Source organism: Heptranchias perlo, chromosome X (assembly GCF_035084215.1).
Source record: "Heptranchias perlo isolate sHepPer1 chromosome X, sHepPer1.hap1, whole genome shotgun sequence".
NCBI lineage: Eukaryota > Metazoa > Chordata > Chondrichthyes > Hexanchiformes > Hexanchidae > Heptranchias > Heptranchias perlo.
In genome coordinates, this window is record NC_090370.1 from 2,987,242 (window position 1) to 3,014,386 (window position 27,145).

Sequence of the window (27,145 nt, forward strand, 5' to 3'; positions counted from 1 at the left end):
TTTCTGTCACACTTCGTTATAAGCAGATTTATTTGAGGAAAATTTCTTCCAGCTGACCTGACTCAATTTTTGTAATTTTAATAAAACATCAAGACTTCAGAAGTAGTAAACTTACAGGTAAACTAAACACTTATAACATAACAAACCTTTTTATTAGTTATTATAGGGATAAAAGCCCTGATTTTTCAATAATAGGGCTCACCTGCACCTCCAGCAAAGGGGTGGGCCTGACCTAATTTTGCAATGGGAGCCCCTTCCCCTTAATTTGAATAGGTTACAGTCAGGGAAAGTTTACTGCCGAGACTTGGATTGTAGCTCACTTAACTGAAAACGCGGCAAGACAGCAGCTTTTAAAGGGCTGCCGCAAGACACTAAAGGAAAAATTGTGATGGGGTCAGACCAGTGGAGTAATCAATTACAATGACACAGCAGAGACATGTGGGCAATCCCGTTCCCTTTGATGGTTAGTTGGAGGTCCTGCTGCAGAAGGGGCACCAAGGGAGGGTGGTCCTATTTGGGGTTGAAGACCCCCCTTCAGTAAAAGCACAGGTGCCAACTACATGGGAGGCTGTTACCCAAGTACATGCAGTCACCAGGCCCCTTGCACCTGGTTGCAATTGAGGAAGGAGTTGTTGGTATCAGGAGGAAGGCAAAGGTAAGTGTGCTGCTCACTTTTACACACATTGCTTGTGGGACCCAATAAGTTGGGAACTCTCACATCCTCTGGATTTAAATTTTTTTTTAAACAAATCTCTACACTCCTTACTTTTTGGGGAATGATGTATTCTCCGATTTGGATATCTTTATCTGGAATAACACGAGCGTTACCCGGGATTACAGGATAAAGCCTGGAAAGTAGAAAAATGGTACATTACACGTATGTTTCAGTCAGAATTCCCTCATGTATTCCTGGTCATTTCTCTCACCACTGTTTTGTGTTTCTGATGAGGGGATATTTGTGCTCGGGAGTTGATTACTTTCTCTGATGCTGACACTGGGCAATAAAAGCAGACACTCTCCAGTCGGGTAGCAACACATCCAGCTCCCTTTACTCTGCTCCAAGCTCAGAACAGCGTCCCCTACTGTGAACAGTTCTGGTCTCCCTATTATAAAAAGGATATAGAGGCACTGGAGAAGGTGCAAAAAAAGATTTACTAGGATGATACCAGAACAGAGCAGTTATGACTATCTTGAAAGGCTGAACAGGCTGGGACTCTTTTCTCTAGAAAAGAGAAGGCTGAGGGGTGACCTGATAGAGGTCTTTAAAATTATGAAAGGTTTTGATAGGGTAGACGTAGCGATGTTTCAATTTGCGGGGGAGACCAAAACTAGGGGCCATAAATATAAGATAGTCACTAATAAATCCAATAGGGAATTCAGGAGAAACTTCTTTACCCAGAGAGTGGTGAGAATGTGGAACTTGCTACCAGATGGAGCATAGATGCATTTAAGAGAAAGCTAGATAAACACATGAGAGAGAAAAGAGTAGAAGGATATGTTGATAGGGTGAGATGAAGTAGGGTGGGAGGAGGCTCGTGTGGAGCACAAACACCGGCATGGACTTGTTGGGCTGAATGGCCCGTTTCTGTGCTGTACATTCTATGTAATTCTACTGTCATTTCTCCACTTCCCACTCCAGTCATCCCAAAAAGGGACATTTCTCTAGAATTCCCAATACAGAGGAAGTCTGTGAGCTCATTTCGGACCAAGGGGAAGGGGGAATAAGGCTCTCTGAATAAGATTGCCAATTTTATACAAATTAAGGCCAAATTAGGGACACTTTTGCATCGTGGGCTCACGTCTGCTGGGGCTTGGGTCGTGTCTACCCAAACCCATTTCTCACTAGGACCTTAAGACCAGCAGAGAGCAGAGGCTTTCATCCTGTCAGTCCAGGCTAGATTCAAGCTCATTCCCTACAGGTGAGAGGACAGTGAGCTTTCAGTCCCTCCACCCCTCCCCCATTGGATGACCACTTACCATAAGTTTTTGCTAAGTTGCCCACTCCGTTAAAAAAAACAATAAAACACAATTTTGCAATTAATTTTCAGGTCCGAATTTGTGGCTGCAGTCTCCCACACAAATCCCTGGATGTTGCTTCAGGGAGGTGCGGAGCAGAGGATAGACCATATAGAAGGGACACCCACACCTGCAGGTTAGCAACACTCACTCTTTAACCTCACCTCAACGTTTCCTTCACAACAGCTTTCATGAGGGGCATCTTTGCTACATCAGCGAATGAGGGGATGGGCTTGTCTCCAACGGTCTCTTTGATTTCTTGGTATAGGGCTGCTTGAATGTCTGGGTGCCTGGACAACTCGTATAGTGTCCACGACATTGTGCTGGAAATCTACAGGAAAGAGAGGGGGAACACAGATCAATGTAATACTAGCACTGAAAGGTAAAAGGAAGGACAACCACCTAGTGTAACATCGAGCAATACAGATAAGGTCCCAGGTCAACTCTCAGTCTCTGCTGCTAGTTCTCAACTGGGGTGTTACAAATGCTTTAAATATCCCGAGGCTATGGAGAGGGGGGAAGCCAGCTACCGACAACCCTGTGTGCCCACGTCAGCTGAGAACAGGACTGGACTTGGATGCGATGCCCTCTGTGAAGGAATAACCTGCCAACATTGAGGTCAGGGGAGAATAATATTGGGCGGGGTGTAAAACGGGCGTTCCACCCGATCCCGTGGGTTTCCCGCCCAGCGAGTTAGGTTAAAATTACCCCGCTGATTATTACAGAATTCTGAAAACCACAAGAGGCATTCAGAAGAAGAAAAAATGGTGACAAGCACTTACTGTGTCCACACCAGCAAGTAACAATTCTGTGACGTTGCCATAAATGGTTCTCATTGAGAGATTCTGACATGACAGGAAGTAGACCAGGTACTTCCCCTCGATAGGCTCGCTGCTCGCTAACTTCTGTTCAATTTCTGCCATCCTTTGGTCTATGTGTCCCTTAGCTGCCATTTAAAAAAATAATTGCTAAAATAAGTTGAATGATGAGGCCAGATATAACATCACTTTCCTGACCAACATGAACCACAGTGAACCCCTGTTGGAAGAGCAACCTGGAAGAGCAGAACACATCACTGATCCTGATACAGTCCCCCACCCTCTCCCAATTGTAAAGAGGTCACTGTAGGTTTCACATTGGGGGTCGCTCCATACCTTTGCTTTCTGGAGGAGGAGGAGTAACCATGAGAGGGCAGGCTGGTCAGGTAGCACCAGAGGCTTGCGGCACCTACCCACCCACACCAATACTCACAGGCCGAGGCCCTCCTACTACCAGTTGCCCCGGAGACACTGCTTGCAGAGGCTTCGGTTTACAACGGAAGCGATCACCGAGTTATACCGCAGGCTGCTGCTCACTTCCAGTGGGCAGCGGGAAGTGGGCATCGAGCAGTGGGCACCGGGCGGTGGCAGCAGGCAGCGCTAGCTCTTCAACTGGAGATGTCTACTCTAATCTCGTTTCCCTGCCCTTTCCCCGTATCCTTTTATATCCTCCCTTTTCAAATACTGATCCAATTCCCTTTGAAATGATGTCCCAGTCTCTGCCTAAATAGCCCCTTGCAGTGAAGCATTTCCTGCTCGAATAGCCCTCTGAGTGAAAACATTTCTCCTCTATCCCTCCCCACTTCCTCAGCCTCGACACCTCGTACGGGGCACCACTCCACGTCAACGAGGCATCTCCCTTACCAAAAGCGAACATGTAATCCCAGCAGGCAGTGAACTTCCGCCAGGGTCCCGGGTAGATTTTGTGCAGAAACTTAGGCATCACCATGGTGATGAGCGTCATTTGAAACATGGTGTTAATCGACTGAATAAAATCTTCCGTTCCTTTGGGAACGTCAGCCTTGAGGCAGCCTATCCGTGTCTCAAAGAGCACTGAAGAGATACCTGGAAGAATTAGCAGAGGTGGACATAAATTACTCCTTACGGCAATTAAAAACAGCCTCAGTAATCACACAATATTACTCGGGGCCGAGTGGCTTAGTACGCTACACTGTTATTTCCAGGACCTGAATTTAGCCTCAACTGACAGAAGGCCCTTTGATTTTGTTCCAGTTTCAGGAGTGTGACCTCCATGAGCTGCTCTCTCCCGCTTAGTCCATTGGTTCTCGGTCTCCACAGGTCTACTCTACAATACAGAGACCTGACTCTAGGTCGCAGATACTTGTGAGGCATCGACTCCCCACAATTAGTCCGAAACACTGGATCCAGTGGCGGATTTGTAGGCCTGGCCGCCCCTTCCCTGTGGGCCCAGCTGTTAGCCCTGCGCACTCCTCTAATGTGAAAGTCCCTGTCTGCTGGGCAGTAGGAGTCATGAATGAAATGAGGTCCTGGCTGGAACAGCTTCACACCAAAAAGCTGCCATGAATTCTGTACACAGTCGGAGAGATAAAAAGAAACCACAACAAATCTGAACTTAAACAGAATACACTGGAGACACCAGTTGTAATATTAACTTACCTTTCTAAACATTAATGCATCGTCCTCCTTCAGATGCTGAGGGGTCTCCTATACTTTTCCAAAGACCACAAACTAGCAGAAAGTTGTTTGCATCGGTGCCTTTATTTTTGAAGACACCCACACTCCATCACTGATGACGCAAAAAGTTGATTTTTGCACTTAAAAAAAAATTGCACTGATCCAATCGTTTGAATTAAGCAACTTTGATTGAAGAGGAGTAGACTGCAGGCGGTTGGTATGGCAATGAGAAAGGTCCTCCGACAGCAGTAGGGGCATGTTCCTTACTTCAATGCTCTGAGGAGGACATTACTGGGCAGAGAGTAAGAAAGTACTTTTGAAGTGTAGTCACTGTGGTAATGTAGGAAACGTGGCCGCCAATTTATGCAAAGCAAGATCCCACAAATAGCAATGAGATAAATGACCAGATAATCCGCTTTTATGTGTTGGTTGATGGATAAATATTGGCCAGGACACCAGGGAGTACTCGCCTCCTCTTCTTCCAAATAGTGGGATCTTTTGCGTTCACCTGAGAGGACAGACGGAGCCTCGGTTTAACATCTCATTCAAAAGACGGCACCTCCCTCGGTACTGCACTGGGAGTATCAGCCTGGATTTGTGCTCAAGTCTCAGGAGTGGGACTTGAACCCAAAACCTTCTGATTCAGAGGCGAGCGTGCTGCCACTGAGCCACGGCTGATACCTAAAGTCAGCCAGGGTTCCCACTCCCAGTCGTTACCCAGTAACCTCTTTTAAAAGTGCATGTGTGCAGATGTCTAGTGAAAACAGGATCAGGCTCGGCTGTGATGCCCTCACCGTCTAGACTCCCACAAGATGACTGAGCAGTCGAGTGAGGTACTGGAGGGGGCTTGTGGAGCAGAATCTTAGCAAGAGTCAGTGCTTTCAGCAGAAGAGGGGAGAAAAATTTAGGAAGGAAACAAATCATATTAAGAAAAGGAAACCCCTGGACACCTCGCTGAGTTAGAAGTAACAATGGGTCAGTCCCTAGGGACCATCTGCCAATGTACACGTTCGGGAGTCAGACATTTAAACTCACTAAACTCTTCAGAGTGAATGACGTCAGATGGAGCCTCTTATTCTGCCTGGATCCAATCAGCACAAAATGCAGCGGAGTTCCAATTAAAAGGGGCCCGTGTTACTGCAGGCAGATGGGCCCAGTATAAAAACAAGCAAATCAGTATTGCAAAGCTCATTGTCAACTACAAACTCGTGGCTGCGGACACTTAAATGAACCCTCATCCCCGACAGAATAACTCTTTGAAAACCAAAGCCTAGAAATGACAGTGAGTGACATTAGCAGATACATTTGTATAAAATGACTTTACTATTTTAACAGAGATTATTTTAATTGGCTGCGTTTGCTGATCACGATGTTACAACTAGTGAAGACGTGTAGTGACAACGCTGAGAAGTGGGAGGTGTAATTGGACAGCACTCACCGATTTTAATTTCTAAGCTCAAGTCACAAGAAGTGGGCCATTGACTGGGACACCTGCTTAGTATCAGGGTGAGCAGCTTTATCTATGGGGACAATTTTAACCTAACTCGCCCGTCGGGAAATAGACAGAATCGGGTGCAATGCTGGTTTTACGCTGAAGTCAGTGGACAGCAATATTGGTCGGGGTGCAAACCCAGAGTTCCACCTGATCCTGTGGGCTTCCCGCCCAGCGAGCTAGGTTAAAATTACCTCCAGTGTGTGTCAGGTTGGATAGGAAATCAACTCAAGGAAATAAGGATCTGTTGGGGGACTTCCTTCCTTTGCCCCTCTTCCCATTTGCAGCCACTCACCTTCTAATCCAAACTTGTAGAACTCCCCCGCCAGGTCCTTCACCAGGACATGATCATTCTTGCTCCGTTGGTGCCGAAGCCTGTGGATCAGGTCAGTGACGACCTCGTTGAGGACATCGCTGTACGCCTCCACTTCCTTTGGCTTCAGCAGGTGTTTGCTGAGCATGCTGCGGAGGGTCTGCCACTCCTCCCCCTCCCTGCAAGAAAGAAATACTGTTAACACACAACTACTTGAATCTATATAGTGCCTTTAACGTAGTAAATCGTCCCACAGCTGAAGTAACAGCAGTGGTCAACAGCTCGCTGGTCACAAAGCCACGAGCCTTTATATGTATTAAGCATCATTATCTTTTGCAAGTACAGACGGGTCAACAGGAGAGGCGCCATTCGGTCCATCACACCTGTGCTGGTGCGAGCTCTTCAAGTGGACCTGTCTACTCTAATTCCATTTTCTTGCTCATTCACTGTATTCTTTTATATTCTTCCTTTTCAAATACCTATCTAATTCCCTTTAAAGTGATGTTATGAGGGTAAATAAATAAAGAAAGAACTTGCATTTATCCAGTGCCTTTCACGACCTCAGGACGGCCTAAAGCGCTTCACAGCTAATGAAGTACTTTTGAAGCATAATCATTGTTGTAATGTAGGAAACGCAGCAGGCAATTTGCGCACAGCAAGATCCCACAAACAGCAATGAGATGATGACCAAATAATCTTTTGTTTAGTGATGTTGGTTGAGTGATAAATATTGGCCCCAGGACACGGGGGAGAACTCCCCTGCTCTTCTTCAAAATAGTGCCACAGGATCTTTTCTGTTTACCTGAGAGGGCAGACAGGGCCTTGGTTTAAGGTCTCATCCAAAAGACAAATTCACTGATGCTGGGCTCCCAGCGGGGAGCTACACTCGAAGGGAGCAGGCATCGGAGATAGGACTACAACATGGTGGCGTCAATTATCTGACCTCCTCCCGCTTTGAGCACAACTCCCTGTTGGGAGCGTGAAATTGGCCAATTTACCCTGTAGTCTTTGCCTCAATAGCTCCTTGTGGTAAAGCACTGCATGTTCTAATAACATCCTCTGTGTGGAAAAATGTCGTCTATCTTCCCCATTCATTCTTCTGGCGATAGGATCGGTGAAGCATTTGGTCAGTTTCAGCTCAAGATCCCGATGTGAAACTGACATTAAAAAGGTTATGGTCCTAAACCTGAGAGAAGGGAAGTGCTTGTAGATTAAAGGCACCCTACTGCTAATTCTATGGCTCAAAGTATTAATGACGGGCGTGCACACCTAATATTTACTGTGGGATATTAACCCCTGTTTATTAAGTACAGACTCATTAACAGCCAGAAAGCTGTACACCAGCAATCTCTCTTGCTTCTGTGGGCCTTCCTCTTGTAAGAACGTACCTAATTTAGGCTTCATTATGGAGCTCCTCCTTCTGACAATGAAAAAGAAATGGTTGACGCAGGACAACTACAGGGAAACTTTTCTTTTTGAAAATAGGATTGCAAATTGGGCTTGATAACGTCACATATCCAAGTAAAAAATGCTGTTCATAACACAGACTCTTATACTGTTTTCCTGAAATGAAATGACAATGTTAGAGGAACAGCTAAAGTGGAGTGTTTTGAAATTCAGCAGCGTTGAGGTGTAATTCACACCCAAGTTATCAGACTGGTTACTTGGGTGCTGACACACGAGCCTCCTCCCTCCCTACTTCATCTCACCCTATCAGCATATCCTTCTATTCCTTTCTCCCTCATGTGTTTATCTAGTTTCCCCTTAAATCCATCTCCACTATTCGCCTCAACCACTCCATGTGGGAGTGAGTTCCACATTCTCACCACTCTCTGGGTAAAGAAGTTTCTCCTGAATTCCCGATTGGATTTATTGGTGACTCTCTTATATTTATGGCCGCTAGTTTTGGACTCCCCCACAAGTGGTAGTTTATTTTCTAACTGTCTGGCAGGTAATTCTTTTCTGAAGTAAATCGGTCGCTCGTTTCCTCTTGGGAGCTGAGTTCTCACCTTGGAGCTATCCTTTAAGTGTGAGGCTTGCTTCAGAAGTCTTAATTCCTCAGCCCTTCAACTTACTGACTGAGAGGCAGACTCAGCAGACTTGCTTAGACATTTTTTTTTTGCCTACAGCTGCTGAATGAGGGAATTGGGACAAATCCCTTCAGTTTTACAGTAAAAACCAAAACGCTTGGTAAAAGACCAGAAGAAACATGTGAGTCAGTCGTGACTAAATAGGAAAATCAACAGCTGCCTCTGGGTCATGCAGCTGACAACAGATCTATGGAAATTTTGGCTGAATTACAGATCTGAGACAGTCCAGAGTTAAATGAGCCTGTACTGCAATGGTCAGGAATCAGCAGTAGGAGCAGGGGGACCCTGTTTTTGATTGATTGTGAGCGATATCTGCCCATCTTCATCCGCCACAGTTTTTGACTAATTGTGAAAGGTATTCCTTTCTCCCAGTTCAAACTTCAAAGCAAAGAGGTCTGGCATCAAGGTTCTATGGTGAATCTCTCCTTGGCCGAGTGGTTGAGGAGCTGGAGTTAGTGAAGCATACACAAGCTTTTTCTCACAGGTCTGTGAGAGTCACGGAGGTTTTGAGGCGTTTATTATTTTGAAACGGTTTTGGAGGACAAGTGAAAAAATCAAGTATTTTTTTTAAAAATTGTAATCTAGTAAAATCTGCTGTGCTTGCTCTTATTTCTGTTTAGTTTGACTTACTAAACCTGTGCAGCCCAAGGTGTACAGTCAGTGTTATTTATCCGTCATAGAGATCAGAGGGTAGAAATTCGAGTCGGGCAGTAGTGTAAAACAGAAGGTATCGAATCAGCCGTCCGTTACAGTCCTCACCTGATATACAGTTCCATTGACTTCAATAGAATGAATATCAAGTGGGGTATAGAACAGGTGGCCCACGCCATACTGCCTGTTTAGTGGTACCTCCCAAGTCGAATTTCTACCCCCAGGAGTCTCAGGTGATGATCTGCAGTACATCCAGTAAGTTCATTGTTCACCCTGCAGCCCACTATTATAACGTCTCGTCTCCACTCATAGGACGTGTGGAACCGCCTTCTATGAGGACACGAGAAAAAGCACCTGCAGTGTGCACAAATCATAAGAAAGCAAAGCGAATCTGTCTTTTCTCTTTCAGACGCTGACTGACCTGCTGTTGCATTTCCAGCGTTTTCTGTTTTTTTTTACTTCAATAGGCTGGCAAAGTTCAGCGCTAATGAAGTGAAGGCCGTGGAGTATTGCTGGGATTTCCTCTCCACTCACACCTCCCCTTCTCCCAGATCATTGCAGTGGCATTTGTGAGTGCTGCCCAGCAAAAAATGACAATCAGTGCAGCTATTGTATGAGGTCACTGAAAGAAAGGCTTGTTTTTATTTAGCACCTTGTTCTGTCCCTCCGAAATGTCTCAGAACGCTTCACGTACAAGGAATTACTTTGAACTATAGTGACCGTCATGTAGGCCAATGCAGCAGCCATTTTGCGCACAGCAAGAGCCCACAAACGGACACCACCAATAATCCATCTCATTGCTGTTGGCCAGGATACCAGGAGAACTTCCTGCTCTTCTTCAAATAGTGCCGAGGGGAATGTTTAACATCCACCTGACCCAATGGGACAGGCAGGCAGGGCTTCATTTTAACATCTCACCCAAACAGGCCAAAAACTACAATCTCCAGTTATCAGTAGCATTAGGCGGCCGTTTCAAATAAAAACACCCTCACAGTTCCTTTTAAGTCAGCTGTAACCTCAAGAGTTGATTTGGTTTTACTTACGCAGTGAGGAGCCCGTAAGCATGTCCTCGGTATTGCCTGTAATCTTTCCATGATGATAAATCAGAACGAATTGGATGTTTCCCTTCCTGTCGTAAGACTTGTTCAATTAATGCTGGATCTGCAATGTGTACGGTCAGGATAGGCCCGAAACGTGCCTTCCACACAGGGCCATACTTTGCCTTTCCCTCTAGCTAATAAACAAGAAAATAAAACGACTGAAGACATTTGCAGTACAATCTTCTAACCCTTTAATTGCCTGTTCAAAGAAAGTTGGAGAATCTTGAAGAAGGAGTCATTTAAAAAGGGGGCACAAAACAAATTGACTTCAACAGCACAGCAGTGTTCATTTAATTAGAAACCGCTCCCAGCCCCACAGGCCAGTGGCCGTGTGAGACAGAGTCCCAGAGTAAGCAGCCAATTTGAGATCAATTGACGTCTTAAAAAAGAAACTGGATTGACATCTGCTGAGAAATGGGGTTGAGAGGTAGAGAGACATTAACAGCACTTGTGGATTTTTTTTTACTAGAAAGATAGGGGAAGGAACTTAGTGTTGCTTAAAATAGGGTAGTTTGGTAGGGAGTCCGTGACAAAATAATTAGAGGATTGATGGGCTGAATGGCCTTTCCTCACTTTATATAGGGTGCATTTTCCAACTGACACTGTTCCCATACAAATGCAAAACGTGCTGATACTAGATCCTTCCATGTATTTTTTTGACGCAGGCATTCGAAGAGGAATTTAACACAAGTGGGTTAAACGTTCATACAGAAACAACACCAGCTCAAAAATAGACCCCCTATGTTCTCACCGATTGGAAGGAATTCTAATTATCCATCCTATAAAGACAAGCAATTATAGAGATTCCAAGACCTCAGTTATACTGCATTACGGCTCTGAGGCTGACAGCTATAGAATGTGAAGCATAGTCGGCAACACTGGATTTATATTGCAGGTTACACACCTGCACAGAGCTCTGTTTCCTCAGCAGAGGTGGCAGGGCCCATTTATCCATCGTGTTAAATAGGCTTATTGGGTCATCAAAAACATCTCAAAGCACTTCACACAATGAATTAACTCCATCATTTCAAAATGATGAGGGGTTTTCATAGAGTAGATGGGGAGAAACTGTTTCCATTGGCAGGAGGGTCGGTAACCAGAGGACACAGATTTCAGATAAGTGGCAAAAAAGCCATAGGGGAGATGAGGAGAATTTTTTTTTATGCAGCGAGTTGTTATGATCTGGAATGCACTGCTTGAGAGGGTGGTTGAAGCAGATACAATAGTAATTTTCAAATGGGAATTGGATAAATACTTGAATGGGACTAATTGGATAGCTCTTTCAAAGAGCCGGCATAGGCACGATGGGCCAAATGGCCTCCTGCGCTGTATGATTCTATGAATGCAGTGACTTGTGCACGCTGAGATGACTACTATTAGGGAATAGACTACCTTGCATTATGTAACACTGGGATCTGGTATCTCAGCCAAGACTGTGATGGCGTGTAGGCAGACAGTGGAGTTATACACACAAAGGCACTTCCCTTTTAAAGTCAGTCACTTAGGGACTTTTTTTTTAAGTCAATAATAGCAAAGTATAATGATAGATAGTCAAAGGTTTTACCATTATTAAAATAAGTAAAGACATTAATGAAGAAAAATATCAATTTTTAAAATGCACTATAAAGATTACTAAAACTAAGATTACAGCCATTGATTGACTCAAATTTCTGCCTCTAATAAAGTTTTAAAAAGAGGGGCTGGAGTCACCTACAGCATTTTTTCACCCTTTATATCTCTCCCCATCCAATTCCAGTATTCACAGTTACTGTCAAGTCCTGGATCTACAATCAGATTCCAGATTTTAAAATGTCTCACATGAGAGTTTCACACGTTGTCTTTACCTGCATCTCGTGTAACCTGGCCAGCCCTTTATTACAGAACAGATCGTACGCAAACCGTACAGCGCTAGGACCCGGCATCTCAGCCACAGTTCGCAAGCTGTTTTTCTTCTGCTTTCTGGACAGGGCGGATTTCACCACCATCTCTGCAACGTACCTGCAATACACAGGGAATCGGTTGACTAGCTTTAAGGCTAAAGACATTGCAACCATCCTGAACAAAAAGCAATTCAATCATCCTCACCTTCATTCTGCAGGTTTTATATTGAGATAACGCTGAGGAAAGGCTCTTTGACTGACAGCATGCTTGGCCAATCAGGAGCCGAGTCGCGGCTGTCACCTTTTCATTATGAATATTAATGACCCCCGAGCCAATCAGTAGTGTCAACCGAACCACTGGCCAGATATTTAAAGGGACACCCCAGGAATCTCGGCAAGGAGCTGGGGCTCAAGTGGTGAGCTGTGTGAATGGTAGATGGGGGGGGGGGGTCAATGAAATATATTTTGGAAATAAAATCACAGAGAAAAGAAAATCTGAAATTGTCTGCATTTTCAGTTTTTTAAATTTAAGGTTAAAAGATTGGTCAACTTGCAAAACAAATAGCATCCAACAAAAAATTTGCACCAGTTTTTTTTTTGGGGGGGGGGGGTTAGGGAGAAGAAAAGACTTTCAGGTCAAAATGAAAGTGGTTTGTGAACTCCCAAAATATTGTTATTTTCCAAAAATGACACAAAGCAACAGGCAGAACTCCCAAAATGTAAGAAAATGTTGGGCCAGCTGCCCAAGAGCATGACCCCCCTGGACACCTTGGGTCTAGGAGTAACAGTTGGATTTCTGGTAGATTTAATAAATAGTTTCTTCACATATATTTAAACTGATAGCCCTTCTACCTTAATCATAGTTACATGTACAGTTTCCCATTTCACCCAGACTTGGTCATTATTCGCATTTTGTAAGAAATCTTCTCACTTTTAAAAGTTCAGAAACTGTTGATCATTTCCCCCCAGTAACGTGATTGGGAAATGGCAGCATTAAATGGGGGATCCCTCCAACACTGTTTAACACAGTGAGAAGATACTTGGCCAGTTGGTCATTAGTTTGTGATGCAGTCAGAACATGGCATTTCCCCGCTTTAAATTACAGGAGGTAAATTTAAAGGGGAGTCATATTCATACTGATGACTTTCTTAAAAGGTAAAGGCAGAAACATTGGATTGGTCAAATTTCAAGAGTGGAATTACAGCTTCAATTCAGAAATCGATCAGGAGGACAGAGGGGCAGTAAAACGATAACTGGAAAGATGTGAGCCGGATGAATAGGGAAAGATCGAGGTCTAAAGGATGTTTAGAGACCTCGAAATAAAGCTCTTACTAACGAGCGTATATCCTACTAACCCTCTGATCTATCAGTAATTCAGCCTTTCTCATCCTGCAGTGATTCACTACTCCTGACGGTCGTGTTCAGCTGGACAGAGAACACAGAAGCAATAACAGCGATGGGGCAACACTACAAATGGAAAACTACAAGAATGCATTCGATTGCACAGTGTCTTGCAACACAGTGGGATAATGTCCCATGCGAGTAGTACACATATTACAACAGAATCCTCTTTATTGACATCCTGTGCCTGATTTCCAAATCAGCACGTGAAGACGTTTATGTTTTTTGTAAAAACTGATCCCTCATGCATCTTGAAAGGTTCCAGTGCAAAGTTCAAATTTCACCACAGGTCTTCCATTTTTGAGAGGAGGGGGAGGGGCACACTTCTGTCACCTTCCACAGTAAGGATGGACCAGGTGCTGAGAAAGACAAGTAGCTTTCTGGAGCAAAGGCGGGAAAATGGAGTTGAGGTGCAGATCAGCCATGATCTAATTGAATGGCGGAGCAGGCCCGAGGGGCTGAATGGCCTCCTCCTGTTCCTAGCACAGCTAGGGCTGCAAGAGAGGATACTTTCTGCCCAATACCATCTGCAAAAAAGCTGAATTTCTCAATATTTTTCTACTCCAGGATACTTAACAGATCTAGAGGAATGAAGAGGGTAGTGGGACATCTTCAGGACTGAAAATGTAATATATGGAAATATAAAAGAAAGGCCACTCCTTTGCTCATCTTGTAACACACAGTTTGGAAAGCGGTAAGCCATGGAAGAGTTCAGATGAGAGGACGAACCATGGGAGAGGGTGCGGAGGAGGAAGAATTGCCCTGGTCACTAGGTGGTTAATGTATCCGTCAAACATTCCTTTGCTCAATACTTCCAGCAAAATTTGAAGAAAGACTTGCATTTATATAGCACCTTTAATGACCTCGGGACGTCCCAAAGTGGTTTACAACCAATGAAGTACTTTTGAAGTGTAGTCACTGTTGTAATATAGGAAATGCAGCAGCCAATTTGCACACAGCAGGGTCCCACAAACAGCAATGTGATAATGACCAGATAATCTGTTCTTAGGTGTTGGTTGAGGGATAAATATTGGCCAGGACACTGAGGAGAACTGCCCTGCTCTTCTCCAAAATAGTGCCACGGGATCTTTTACGCACCTGAGAGGGCAGATAGGACCTTAGTTTAACATCTCATCTGAAAGATGGCACCTCCAACAGTGCAGCACTCCCTCAGTACTGCACTGAAACATCTGCCAGGATTATGGAGTTCAAGTCGCTGGAGCAGGACTTGAACCCACAACCATCTGACTCAGAGGCAAGAGTGCTACCACTGAGCCATGGTTGACACTGTAAAACAATAGGTTTCAGTTTCTAATGTTACTTTTTTTTAAAAACGTCAGTCATCCCATCAGTTCTTCTCTTACTTCAGCAGCAGTCGGAGGCTGGTGGATGGAGCTGTGTTTGTACCGTGAAGGACTGCGAGGTATGAATGGGATAACTTAGTGCTGCTTTCTTACACCACTGTGTAATTTCAATAGATGTGCAGCTGATTTAAAATTCTTTGTTGTTGGTTTGAGCTGTAAGTTTAGCCACATTTGTATATTTAAATCTGCTACCCTTTAACCTTTTTAACTCAACTGTTGCTAAATGGAATGTGCAGTTCAGTAACATTAATGACAACACATTGGAGTGGGTTTTGTCATCCATTCTCAATCAGCTTGTGTGCGACTAGTCGATTTTTTAAAAACCGATTCCCTATCCCAGTTATTTGCCCTAAATACACAGAAGTGAATTAAAAGAAACCTTGCATTTCGTGACAAGATTTTTCACACAGCGTATTTTAAAGTTACAAATGTACCTCTGTACAGATTTAGTCCTTCCAGACAAGTTTAATTGTTCCGACCTGGGCAGATTGCCAGGGCAAAGCTTTCCATGTGTTTTGTTTTATATACAAACACAACCCATCAAAATCAATAGATGTCAATCCTACACCTGTAATCACGGTGATCAAACAGGTCAAACTCCTGAATATGCTAAAATCCCCAAAAAAGGACAATTGTTTTCCAATAATTTCACTAATCTATAGAAATATTTCCAAATACTCTTGAAAAAGCCTGCATGAGGCTTTATATAATCTGATTGATTAAAACTAAAAGAAAAACAGTAAAAATAGGGGCAAAATTGGAAACGGAGTATCAGCCACACACACAAGTACAGCCTGGGGGAGCAACATTAACAGGAGGGCTGTGCAAAGGTGAAGTGGAGTGGGAAGCTTAAATTCTGTTTGAGTTGAGTACTTGATTTGGAACAACTCAATACTAATACTGGGTTCCATAAGTGCAGGTGATTCATTCTCCCAGCACCAACAGCCTGACATTGATGAGCACAATATTCACTGAAAATGTCTTATCTATATAATGCACAATGTATGTTACACTCGTTCCTGATTGATTCAGATACAGTCTTGTCCGAGTTAAACATGCTGATTCACTCAACTATAGGTCGGGTCGTCTATCACTTGTGCACCACCAACCCAAGCAAAACCAATCAAAATCACTCAATTCAAAACTACCAATAAGGAACCAACAATTGTAGCAAAATGAACCAATTGAATTGCTCATCCTCCCCCCCCCCCCCCCCACCTCTAATTTTTTTGGCAGCTGTTTCCTCAGCCAGCTACCTATATATATTACAAAATCTTGCAACGTGTGCACATTTCCTGTTCACAAACCGTACTTTCTGTTGTCACTATATTTGGTCGTGCTTTTGTGTCAACATTTCCCATTCAACTTTGCCATGTCAACTGTCACAATGTAATTGCAGGTTCTGGCCACTAAATGGCTCTGTGGAGTGAGTTTCTGAAGTCTTCCAACTCCCAACACTATCTTGCATGTCAATTCATCATAAGCAATTTACTGGTATATAGGTAAAATTACAATTTCTAAACCTTACGTAAAAGTGTAAGTAATTTCCAAAAAATATTTAAACTTGCCCAAATTCTGTCACATCTATTCAATACATTTTGTCCCAGCTGAACATCCTTGGCTGCTTCAAGGTTTTATTAGTGGCACCCAAAACAGCTAAAAGGATGAAGTTTTTAATATCTACACTTAATTGTGTGGCATATACACTACTATAAATCAAAGGAGAAAGAGACACTAAAGTACCTTTAGTAAAAACACTCCCTCAGATACTGAAAAATTGAAGGTGTGTCAGGGAGGAGGCACCTTCATTTTAGTTATTTCCCATTATGCAGTACCTTCTTAAATGCTTTTTGAAAATCTACAGAAATATCCTGTGTTTCCTTTTTCAATACATCATTATTTCTTCAAATAACTTGATTTAAGTTTGTCAGGCCTTTTACAAATCCATCCTGGCTGTCCTTAATTAACCCATGTCTTTTTAAGTATTCACTTTATCCCAATATTATGGTCTCTAGAAGCTTACCCACTACTGACATTAGGCTGACTGGTCTCTAGTTACCTGGTTTATCCTGTTAATCCTTTTTGAATAGAAGTGTTACATTGTTAACCCTCCAGTTCCCTGCAAAACTTTCAAGAATGTTTGGAAGCTTGTGATCAGAGCCTCTGCTATTTGCTCTCTGACTTCAGCATTCTAGGATGCAGCCATCAGAGCCCAGCCACTGAAGTGTATGTGTATGCTCCTTTAAGGCTAACTCATGTTAAGTAAATACTGGGAGTGTTAATTCATAGCTTAATTGCTAAACAGGCTGGAGATTCAAACCTTTTGTTTGTGGCAAAGTGAATTGAAGACCTGCAGACATTGTTGTTCTGGTATAATGTGCTCCTGCAGTGTTTTTCTATACACTGAAAATGACTGCCTTTATTTAGGCTATTTTTTGGAAAAAAAGTGAGAAATTTGCATTAAAGGTACAAATTTGCACATGTTCAAAGATTTTAATATACTAGCAGATCTCCTATGCCTTTGCTCACATTGAGTCAGATTATATGCTGTTTTAGAAAGGTCGCGAAGTGTTATACCATGTGATACAGAATGTATTATTGTGCTAGCTAGCAAGGTGCAGCTGTATCCCTTTAAGGCCAGTATAATTGTTAAGTAAACAGATCCTCATGTCATTCAGAGTTTAATTGTTGTTAGGTCAAAGAACTCTGCAAGTTGGAATATGCTTGTCAGTTCAGGCTCCAGCCCAGAAGGACACAGCATTTTAAGACCATTTGTAATGTATTATAGAAATGTTCTACACTTATTCATAGTAGAGGGGAAAGGATGGTTTTAAGAGCATGTTGCAAATTTGAATCAATTTTAAAAGCACAATTTTGAAAGATTACTGTGAAGGCAACTTCAGCTTATGTGGGCATAGAAACGTGTCTGGAAAAACATCCACTACAATACACAGTAATACACAAGCATGGTTCTCAATGGCCTCATACACAAGGCATCATTTTATTGCATCAAAAGCAGCTGTATTTTCAGAGTGGTCACAATGAAAATCATTTACAGAATACACACTGAACACAAACCTGCAGTTTCTAAATTTTGAAAGAATGAAATAAGGACACATTTATAAAATGCAAAGTGGCAGTCATTTCCCAACTCAAGAGTATGTTGGCAAGAATGAACAAAAAATGGGGCAAATAGTTTCTGCTAAACCAGGGCAGAGTCCAGGGATTCATTTTTAAACACAGTCTTTCTAATTTATAAGGAAGCATATGATTAGCCTGCAAAATTCCCCCACCCAGAAAAAAAAACATATCTCATCAATTCCAACACATTTCAGGTCAAAAGTTTCAAATGCTTTATATGTATTTGGCTCTTTTCAACCCTAACTCACATGATACTCTTTCAGTTAATTATTGCCCTTCTTTTACAGGCCCTGCGCTGTAATTACTGACCTTCTCACCTGAAAGCAGCAGCTTTGATGCAAATAGCCAAAGATTCTGTGTCTAAAGACAGAAAAACACAATTAACTTATACTTTGACATCAGTTACAGTCCATGTGATCTGGCTCAATCCAATACATTATCAAAGTCTACTAGAAACAATGTGGGACTGTAAACCTTCTGATCAGGTTGGCAACGGTGTTAAATTGAACCTGGGACCTGTTGTGGAGCAGCTCCAATACTCGTACAGGCAATGAACCAGTCTGGTGTTAATACTCACTGGCACTCTGTTTGCGGAAAACCTGGCAATACTCTACAAAGTTCCAATCAATGGCAAATCAGAACAAACTTGGATTTTGCTCATTTTCATTCAAAACACATAATTTGTCATGTCCCGGGAATGGGAGAATTAAAAATATTTGGGAGAATGTTTGTGAAAAGGAAATGTGTGTTTCAGAAAGTTTACAATGCTGTGCTGCATGGATCATTTCTAGCAGCCCAGCATTTTTTTTAAAATGTCTTCTCATAAGACAGTTAGATAGGAATAATAAATATATACCTCTTAAAAAGAAAAGGATCAATATAGTCTGTTTTCATTGAGACACTTGGTCAATAAATATGATAAGTGAGGCTAATTTTAATTTAGTATGTAGTTGTCTCCAAGTGACCACAGTCAGATAGCCAACTTGAATATCATTTTTGGCTATTGGATAAAACTAAAAGGAAAAATAACAAAAGAACAAACATGAATTTATTTACAGCGCCTCATTATATCCTCAAGATGTCCCAAAGTGCTACACATTCAAAGAATTACTTTTGAAATGGAGTCACTTTTATTTAGGCATATGCAGCAGCCAACCTATGCACAAAAAAATCCCAAAACAGCAAAAGAAATGAATGACCAATTAATCCATTTTTGATGATGATTGTCAAGGGAGGAACGTTGGTCAGGACACAGGAAGAATTCTTTGAATGGTGCCGGGTGTTTTTTTATTTAAGGGGGTTATCCGCAAGAGGGAACCTCCGACAGTGCAGCACTCCCTCAAGTGTCAGTCTAGATTATGAGCTCAAGTCCTGGAGTGGGATTTGAACCCACAACATTCTGACTCAGAGCTGAGTGCCACCAATTGAGGTAAGACGACACTCAAGGTTTAAATAAGCAAACGTTATTTAGGTTAGTAACATAGCATTGAGCCTGCTTGATAAATCTTCATTGGTGTAAAGAAAGAAAGACGTACATTACTACAGTGCCTTTCATGACCTCAGGACGTCCCAAAGCGCTTTACAGCCGATTAAGTACTTTTTGAAGTGAAGTCACTGTGGCAATGTAGGTAGCAGTTTTAGAAACAATGGATATAAGCAAGTGTCTCAAAACTGACACGTCATATCACATCACAGCAATAATATGAAGTCACAGTGAAAACTTGCGATGTGCAAATTGTTCAGTAGGATTTCCTATATTGGGTAACAGTTTGCAATGCTATATCCCTTATTTCTTGCTCTAGTTAATCTTAAAAAAGACACATCTATAAAATGCCACTAGGAAACAAATTTTCAAATCCTCTGCTTTTGCTGCTGACACCAAAATACTTACCCACCATGCAAGAGTGTATAGTTATTAACACTTGCCATGTATTTGAAGGCTGCAGTTGGGGTTATTTTCTGGTTATATTTGTTTTTAAAGATGTGGGACACTCTTCAATGCAGTCTCTCCAGTTGCTGCAGCCATAAGAGAGTGTGTCCAGTATGTCCCAATAGAGCCATGTTCCTTCCAATGGTCACTTTCCTCTGTAAAGTCAAAGCAAGAAGTGCTCCTCTCAGGACTTTTCCTCTTCGATTTTCAGCTTCTGTTTTTTATCCTCAACTCGTCGGAATACTGCTGTAAAATTCTGTCCTCCATTCCTTAATACTTTTTTACCTTCTTCTGTGCATACACCAATACGGTCAATGATGACGTCATCCTTCTGGTTTAAATAAATAAAATAGGCATCAGAAAAGTATCCTCTATTTCTTTTAAAGTCATCTCTCACGGTCATTCTCCACCTACGGCGAAGGGGGAATGGGTGACTACCTCACAGGCCTACTCTGAATGGGAAACCAGAAGGTGCATTAACAGTAGTACAGGGACAACTCTTATCTTCCTTCCATGTGGGGAAACTCCTAGCCCTCAAACAAAGTGAAAGATCACAAAATAACAGAATATCCTGCAACAAATAAAATATTATAATTGGATAGGATAAAGGAAGGGATTGAAGGAAAGCCCAATATCAGATGAGGCAGAGTCATAAGGCACAGAACTGACTGACCTCAAACTGAAACCAAACTTTCAATTCGCATTTATATACCTTCTTAGTACAAAATTTCCAGCTCATCATACTCAGAAGGAATCCTCATTCCAGAATCTTTTCGCTTTTTAAAAAAAAAATCCAAGCAGTTCAAAATTGACAATTTTCTCCCTGCCCAAATATGTTGACTCCTTCAATGGGATAAGTTTCCATGGGCATTGGTTGCCAGCCAATATCTTGCCTAAGTAGCCCAGTGTCCCTGGACTAGGGAGGAGAAAATAATACACAGCTGGATTTTCAGATTCCTGCTGGAAAGTGCACTTGTGTGAACATCAGGCAAGGACAGGATCGGGGGTTAGTTACGATGAGGTGCAAGGTTAAATAGGCTGCTGAAATTCACTGTTTAGTTTCAAACATGAAGAATTGCCAGCTGGGTGAGAAATCAAAGGAATGCCCACACCCATGGAACTGTACCCTGGCAGAATTAATATGAAAAGAGAAAGTTGGTAAAACAACTGATGCACAAAGGATTCTGAATGCATTTTATGCTTTAGAAGTACAATTCTAAAAAAACATGTTTCTGTGTTGTGACTTCTATGTATATGCATGTATAATTCTCACCAGTTCCTCTAGTTGGACATGTTCAAACAATGGGTGTTCTGTGAAGTGTTTGACCATCCACTCATGTACTTCCTGCACATCAGTAATAGTATAGACCAAACCCTAATGAGAAAAAAATGCAAATATATATATATATATATATATATATACATATAGTTAAAACATCACAGAAAAATGGGTTAAATACTGCCTGTATTACCACAAAGCACTGTTATTTTACACAGAAACAGACCATTCAGCCCAACTGGTCCATGCCGGTGTTTGTGCTTCATACGAGCCTCCTAGTTTCATCTAAACCTATCACCATATCCTTCTATTCCTTTCTCCTTCATGTGTTTATCTAGCTTCCCCTTAAATGCAACCATCCTAGTCGCCTCAACCACTCCATGTGGTAGTGAGTTCCACATTCTCACCACTCTCTGGGTAAAGAAGTTTCTCCTGAATTCCCCTATTGGATTTATTAGTGACTATCTTATATTTATGGCCCCTAGTTCTGGTCTCCCCCACAAGTGGAAACATCTTCTCTACGTCTACCCTATCGAACCCCTTCATAATCTTAAAGACCTCTATCAGGTCACCCCATAATCTTTCCTGATAGATATAACCTCTCAGTTCTGGTATCATCCTAATAAATCTTTTTTGCACCTTCTCCAGTGCATCTATATCCTTTTTATAGTGTGGAGACCAGAACTGTTCACAGTACTCCAAGTATGGTCTAACTTCATAAAACTAAATGTGGCTACAGGTTCTTTAAAAGCAAGACATGAACTCTTTGGTGTAGGACTTCTAACTTCCGTGTATATGCTGTGAATAAGGTGGCCCTGAATCTGTGCACATGTGAACAGGTAAAGTGAGTGAGAATGAGAGATGATACGCAAGACTCCATGTAGATGACAGGCAGTGCGCATCAGCAAAAGTTAAACAGTTTGTGTAGTATTAAAAAAAAACAAATTAGAAATAATGTACTCTGTTACACCCGACTGAGGTTATTCCAGTTAATGCATGGTACATTCTATGAAAGATGAACACAGTCATGACTGGTTTTATGACACCAACTCCTTCAGGTCTTTTCCAAGGGAATCCCAGGGTCAGTATCATTCCACAGATGCAAAATTTCTTCATATTCTACAAAATTTTGTACCTTCAAAACTTCAGCAGGTTTCCAGTTTTATAATAAATCAAATTCAGATTTACCATTTTAAAATTTAATCAAAATTCAGTTTTAGATTTTGCCCAACAGTCAACATGTCCAATTCCACAATATATCCAACAGCAGCAAGCTCACAAAACAAATTTCAAAGTCAAACTAGCTCAGGAATAAACTCCAGCCAGGCGTTTGTTTTAATGCAACGTGCACTTTATACTGACAACATATGGTATGTGAATTTGCTGAAGAAAATACAGTTATCTACAAAGTGTTATTTGACCTGAAGTGCCATTAAGAGTGACCAAAGAAACAAATGTAACAACTTGCATTTCTATAGCATCCTTAATGTATTAAAATGATCTAAGGTGCTTCACAGGAGCGTTATCAGACAAAATTTGACACTGAGCCACATAAGGAGATATTAGGACAGGAGACCAAAAGCTTGGTCAAAGAGGTAGGTTTTAAGGAGCGTCTTAAAGGAGGAGAAGTGGAAAAGTTTAGGGAGGGAATTCCAGAGCTTAGGGCCTAGGCAGCTGAAAGCCGCCAATGGTGGAGCGATGAAAATCAGGGGTGCGCAAGAGGCCAGAATTGGAGGAATGCAGAGGTCTGGGAGGGTTATAGGGGCTGGAGGAGGTAACGATAGGGAGGGGCAAGGCCATGGAGAGATGTCTCAGAAACTGAATCAGTGTTTCTTGGAAGTTTTTTTAAAAAGCCTGTAACCTAGTTCAGCCAGAGATAGCTAAAATCTGCATCCTGTGGGTTGGGGAGGAAGACTGACTGTTGCAGTTGCTGACTTGTTATCATTGTTACTAATTATTAAAACTATACTGTTCTGTGCACATAACTATGTTTACAGCTTTGTCAAGATGAAGGTGAAGACCCTGTTCTCAGGTGCTTACATGGGTCTTCACACTATATATGGAATGAAAGGGCTCTTACCCCTACACGCAGTACATAAGCATATTCAGCCAGCAAAGTAGAGCTAATAATTCTCCATTTGTGTTTAGTCTTTTTAAAATGCGGATCCGGAAAGAGGAAGAACATCTTGCTTAGCTGCAAATAGAAAGGAAATATGAAAAAAAACCTCAAAATTGAATCTCTAAAGAACATTATATAAACAATTTCTAGAGAGCACTAAAGATTCTGGATGAACATTAAATGATAATGATTAAACAACTAAGAGTATTCTGGAATCTTCAGCACAATAGTTCTAGAATGTTAGGATCACAGTCATTGAATAAATCAGTCACTGTACCTGCCCTTTTTTGAAGAAGTTTGGTAAATACTTCATTGCATTGCTTCGGATGCAAGCGATATTCTGGTACTTTCCAGGGTTGGAAGCTCTCAGGGATTTGATGCGATCTATGACATAGTCAGATACCTTCACTCTGATTTCTAGACCCAGAATCAATGCATTGGGAAAGAGAGGAGATAACTCAACTGTAAAGAAAGATAAGTAAGTCCCATTAGTAGAGGCTGCAGTGTGCGGCTTAGGGAGACCTGGTTTTCGTGCTTAGTTTCATGGAATTATGTAGATTTGATTTGATCTGAATGAAAGCAAACAGGATATAGTACCATCTTTACTTTGACTGTGTGGTGCAAATGGAGCACACAAAGCTTCTGCTACATGAAGGCCAATAGGCTTAGAGAAGAGGCACCGAAATGCTGGCTTGAATGTATTGCAGAAGACCTGATTAGAACGAGTTACAGATTCAGAGGCACTCACTGATCAGGGAGAAAGAAATGGGAAACAATGGTGCGCAGGAGCTGAAGTGCAATGTGAACCCTATTCCCAGGCATTAAAGTAGCGGGTTCTTTGCTACATGTACATCCTTCTCAAGATTATCTATGTGCTGCAGTGCTCGAGGTAGATGCAAAAAAAAAAAGCATTACAAGGTTTTTATAGACTTAGAGCATTCCATAAATTTATTGAATCATGGAAATATCAGCACAGGTGGTAGCCATTCAGCCCATTGTACTTGTGGAGCATTGTTTGGTCAGTGTAGAGGGAGCTCTACTCTGCAACTAACCCATGATGTACCCTACCTGGGTACTTTATATTAACACTGGGCACCGAAATCCTTCACCTTAATTAAAACAAAATACACAAAGTATTTTTTTTCCTAAGTTGTAAAATGGAGGGGAAAATATAATTTTTAAAGTGTTCGAGTGTGTACCTTTAAGGAAAAAAAAAATCACCATATTAAAAAGGTTCTTTCTATTGATCTAATTCAACAACAACCATCACCACAACCACAAGCATTTTACAGCATCTTCAACTTAAAAAGCAACCCCAGGCTCTTCACAAATGGAAATAGTCACGGAGCCTAGCCATGGAAGGAAGATTAGGATTTCAACTGCAATGTTTCAGTTAGAAAAGACTAGTCTAGTCTGATTAAGATCAGAATAGGTTAATATGGTTCACCTGCTCTCCAGACTGCTCTGGTAACTCTCTTACCTAGTAAGCCTCCATATCCACAGCCGATGTCTGCAAATTCCACCTGAAACTTCGATTTCTTTTCATCGATGAGATCTTTCTTGTCATCGTGATGGTCATTTTCTGAGCATGGTTTGAAGTATTCGGGGTAGTACTGAGACCAATCCATTTCTTCAGGGGTTACTGGGCTGCAAAAAGAAAATAGTCAGAAGTTACAGCCACAATGAATTGTCATCTGCAGCCTTTGAAGGATCATATAATAACCAAGACTAAGGAAAAATTAGAATGCCCTCGAGATCAGGAATTTGGATGAAGAGGTGCTGTAATTCCTTTGAGTTTAGAAGTTTGAGGGGTGATTTAATTGAGGTGGCGAAAATGATAAAAGGATTCAATAGAATAAATACAGTGAAGCTATTTCCTCTGGTGGGGGAAATCCAGAACAAGGGGACACAACCTTGAAATTAGAGTTAGGCCATTCAGGAAGCACTTATTCACACACAAAGGGTAGTGGAAATCTGGAAAACTCCCAAGAGGCTGTGGATACTGGGGATCAACTGGAATTTTCACAGCTGAGATTTGACAGATTTTTTTTTATTAGGTAAGGGTATCAAGGGCGATGGATCAATGGCAGGTAAATGGAGTTACGGTACAGATCAGCCACAATCTAAATGAATGGCAGAACAGGTTCGAGGGGTTGAATGGCCCACTCCTGGACAGTTAAGAGGGAAACTGAGGCTGGGGTCAGGCTAGGAGGGGGAAAAAAAAATCTTATGTCTGCACACACTTCCTGCCTACAAAACCTTATTTCCCATTGTCACAGTTTTGAGTCAATTTTTCCACTATAGTTTCCATTATAAATGGGAATTTATGTAAACTTGTCACACTGCAGTTACACCCTCTCACCAATGGCAGTGTTGTAGCACTTGTTTTGCATCTCCCAACTCCTCAGCCTATACTGCAGAGAAACTCCTAGGCTCCAACCAACTGTATTTCTCGGCTATCCAAATTGCTGAAGTTTTACTATTTAACCATAAATAATCTAAAATCAAAGTATTACATAAAAAATAAAGACAATGCTTAACTTTAAAATGGGGACTGAATTACATCTACACACCCTGGTCCAATTCTCTCCCAGCTTTTGATTGCCATTTTCTTCTGAAATAAATCCCTATTCAACTCCCCAGACTGTATAAGGGTGCAGTTATACTGCAAACGTCCCATCAATAAGCACTAGAAATCACTTCATATCAATGCAAAAGTGACAGTGTAACAACTTACATTTATATAGCACCTTTAACATAGTAAAACATCCCAAGGTGCTTCACGGGAGCGTAATCAGACAAAAATTTACACAGAGCCAAAGGAGGACACATTAGGATAGGTGACCAAAAGCTTGGTCAAAGAGGTAGGTTTTAAGGAGCCACTTAAAGGAGAGAAAGAAAGAGAGAGAGAGGCAGGGAGGTTTAGGGAGGGAATTCCAGAGTTTAGGGCCTAGACAGCTGAAGGCATGGCCACCAATGGTGGAGCGATGGAAATCAGGGGATGGACAAGAGGCAAGAATTGGAGGAGGGCAGAGATCTCGGAGGGTTGTAGGGCTGGAGGAGGTTACTGAGATAGGGAGGGGGCGAGGGCCATGGAGGGGATTTGAAAACAAGGATGAGAATTTTAAAATCGAGGCCTTGCTGAACCTAGGTCAGATCCCGATCATACGCACTTAAGCATCTCGTGGGCCGTTTATAAACTCACTGCTGAGCCTTTGTAATGTTGAGAAAGTGGACACTGCTTCCTGCGCTCCCTCATCATTTAAAAGGCGCTACTGGGGATAATGAAGCTGTGCACATGCGTGGGAGGCACAAATGTCAAGCTCTCTCCTTGTGGGCAAAGTAACATTCACAGCTCACAGTATAGCACCGGTCTGGTCGGACTCTACACCTACCAGTCTCAGGCAAGTGGTGCAATATAACCCCAGCCTTATACATGTCGGGCAACCCGGGTTGAACGATACAAACAGCACAGGTCCGCCATGTCTCAGGGATTTTTTTTTAAAAATGTGTCTTTTTAATTTTAGTGCTTCAACACGCAGCTTTGCATTTTGTGCAATATTAAAAGACGGCAGGTCGCTGCTTTAAAATAAATCCCCCAAAACTGCGAGGAATGATTTTTAAAGTGGGTCCTCCCGCCCGCGCCGCTGACCCCCACACACTCACTAGTCGAAGACGTGATCCGCCATGGGGTTGGAGTGAGCTCGCTGCCGATAATAGCGTTTCTGAGGAGCCGATACCGCCATAATCGCGGATTTTCTGAGGGAGGGGAAGGGGGGAAAAGCAAACCCCAAACCAATTTAAATTAAAATGAAGACTCGATGCCAGCGCGCGCAGCACACACTACACACATCGCCCGGGCGCATGTTAGTGATCGTCGCATTCAAAACACGTC

The 27,145-nt window shown here is 42.2% G+C and overlaps 2 protein-coding genes across 4 annotated transcripts; both read right to left on the reverse strand.

Annotated features, from left to right (window-relative positions):
• Positions 1-291: 291 nt before the first annotated feature.
• LOC137306885 (25-hydroxyvitamin D-1 alpha hydroxylase, mitochondrial-like) lies at positions 292-13,842 on the reverse strand. The gene is made up of 10 exons (XM_067976274.1): positions 13,751-13,842; positions 11,981-12,134; positions 10,080-10,270; positions 9,235-9,366; positions 6,278-6,474; positions 3,699-3,899; positions 2,799-2,962; positions 2,181-2,347; positions 767-848; positions 292-324 (listed from the first exon to the last, which is right to left on the reverse strand). Exons 1-10 carry the CDS (start codon positions 13,840-13,842, stop codon positions 292-294), a joined length of 1,413 nt encoding a protein of 470 aa, XP_067832375.1.
• A 3,904-nt stretch (positions 13,843-17,746) lies between these two features.
• On the reverse strand, positions 17,747-27,126 carry mettl1 (methyltransferase 1, tRNA methylguanosine). 3 transcript variants are annotated; one of them, XM_067976489.1, is made up of 6 exons: positions 26,917-27,126; positions 24,731-24,897; positions 23,528-23,712; positions 23,212-23,325; positions 21,126-21,227; positions 17,747-20,183 (listed from the first exon to the last, which is right to left on the reverse strand). In XM_067976489.1, the coding sequence occupies exons 1-6, from the start codon at positions 26,994-26,996 to the stop codon at positions 20,037-20,039; spliced, it is 795 nt and encodes a 264-aa protein (XP_067832590.1). In that variant the 5' UTR covers positions 26,997-27,126; the 3' UTR covers positions 17,747-20,036. The 3 variants fall into 3 exon arrangements, with proteins under 3 accessions (XP_067832590.1, XP_067832592.1, XP_067832591.1); XM_067976491.1 differs by lacking the exon at positions 26,917-27,126 and adding an exon at positions 26,646-26,898; XM_067976490.1 differs by lacking the exon at positions 26,917-27,126 and adding an exon at positions 25,988-26,898.
• Positions 27,127-27,145: the final 19 nt, after the last annotated feature.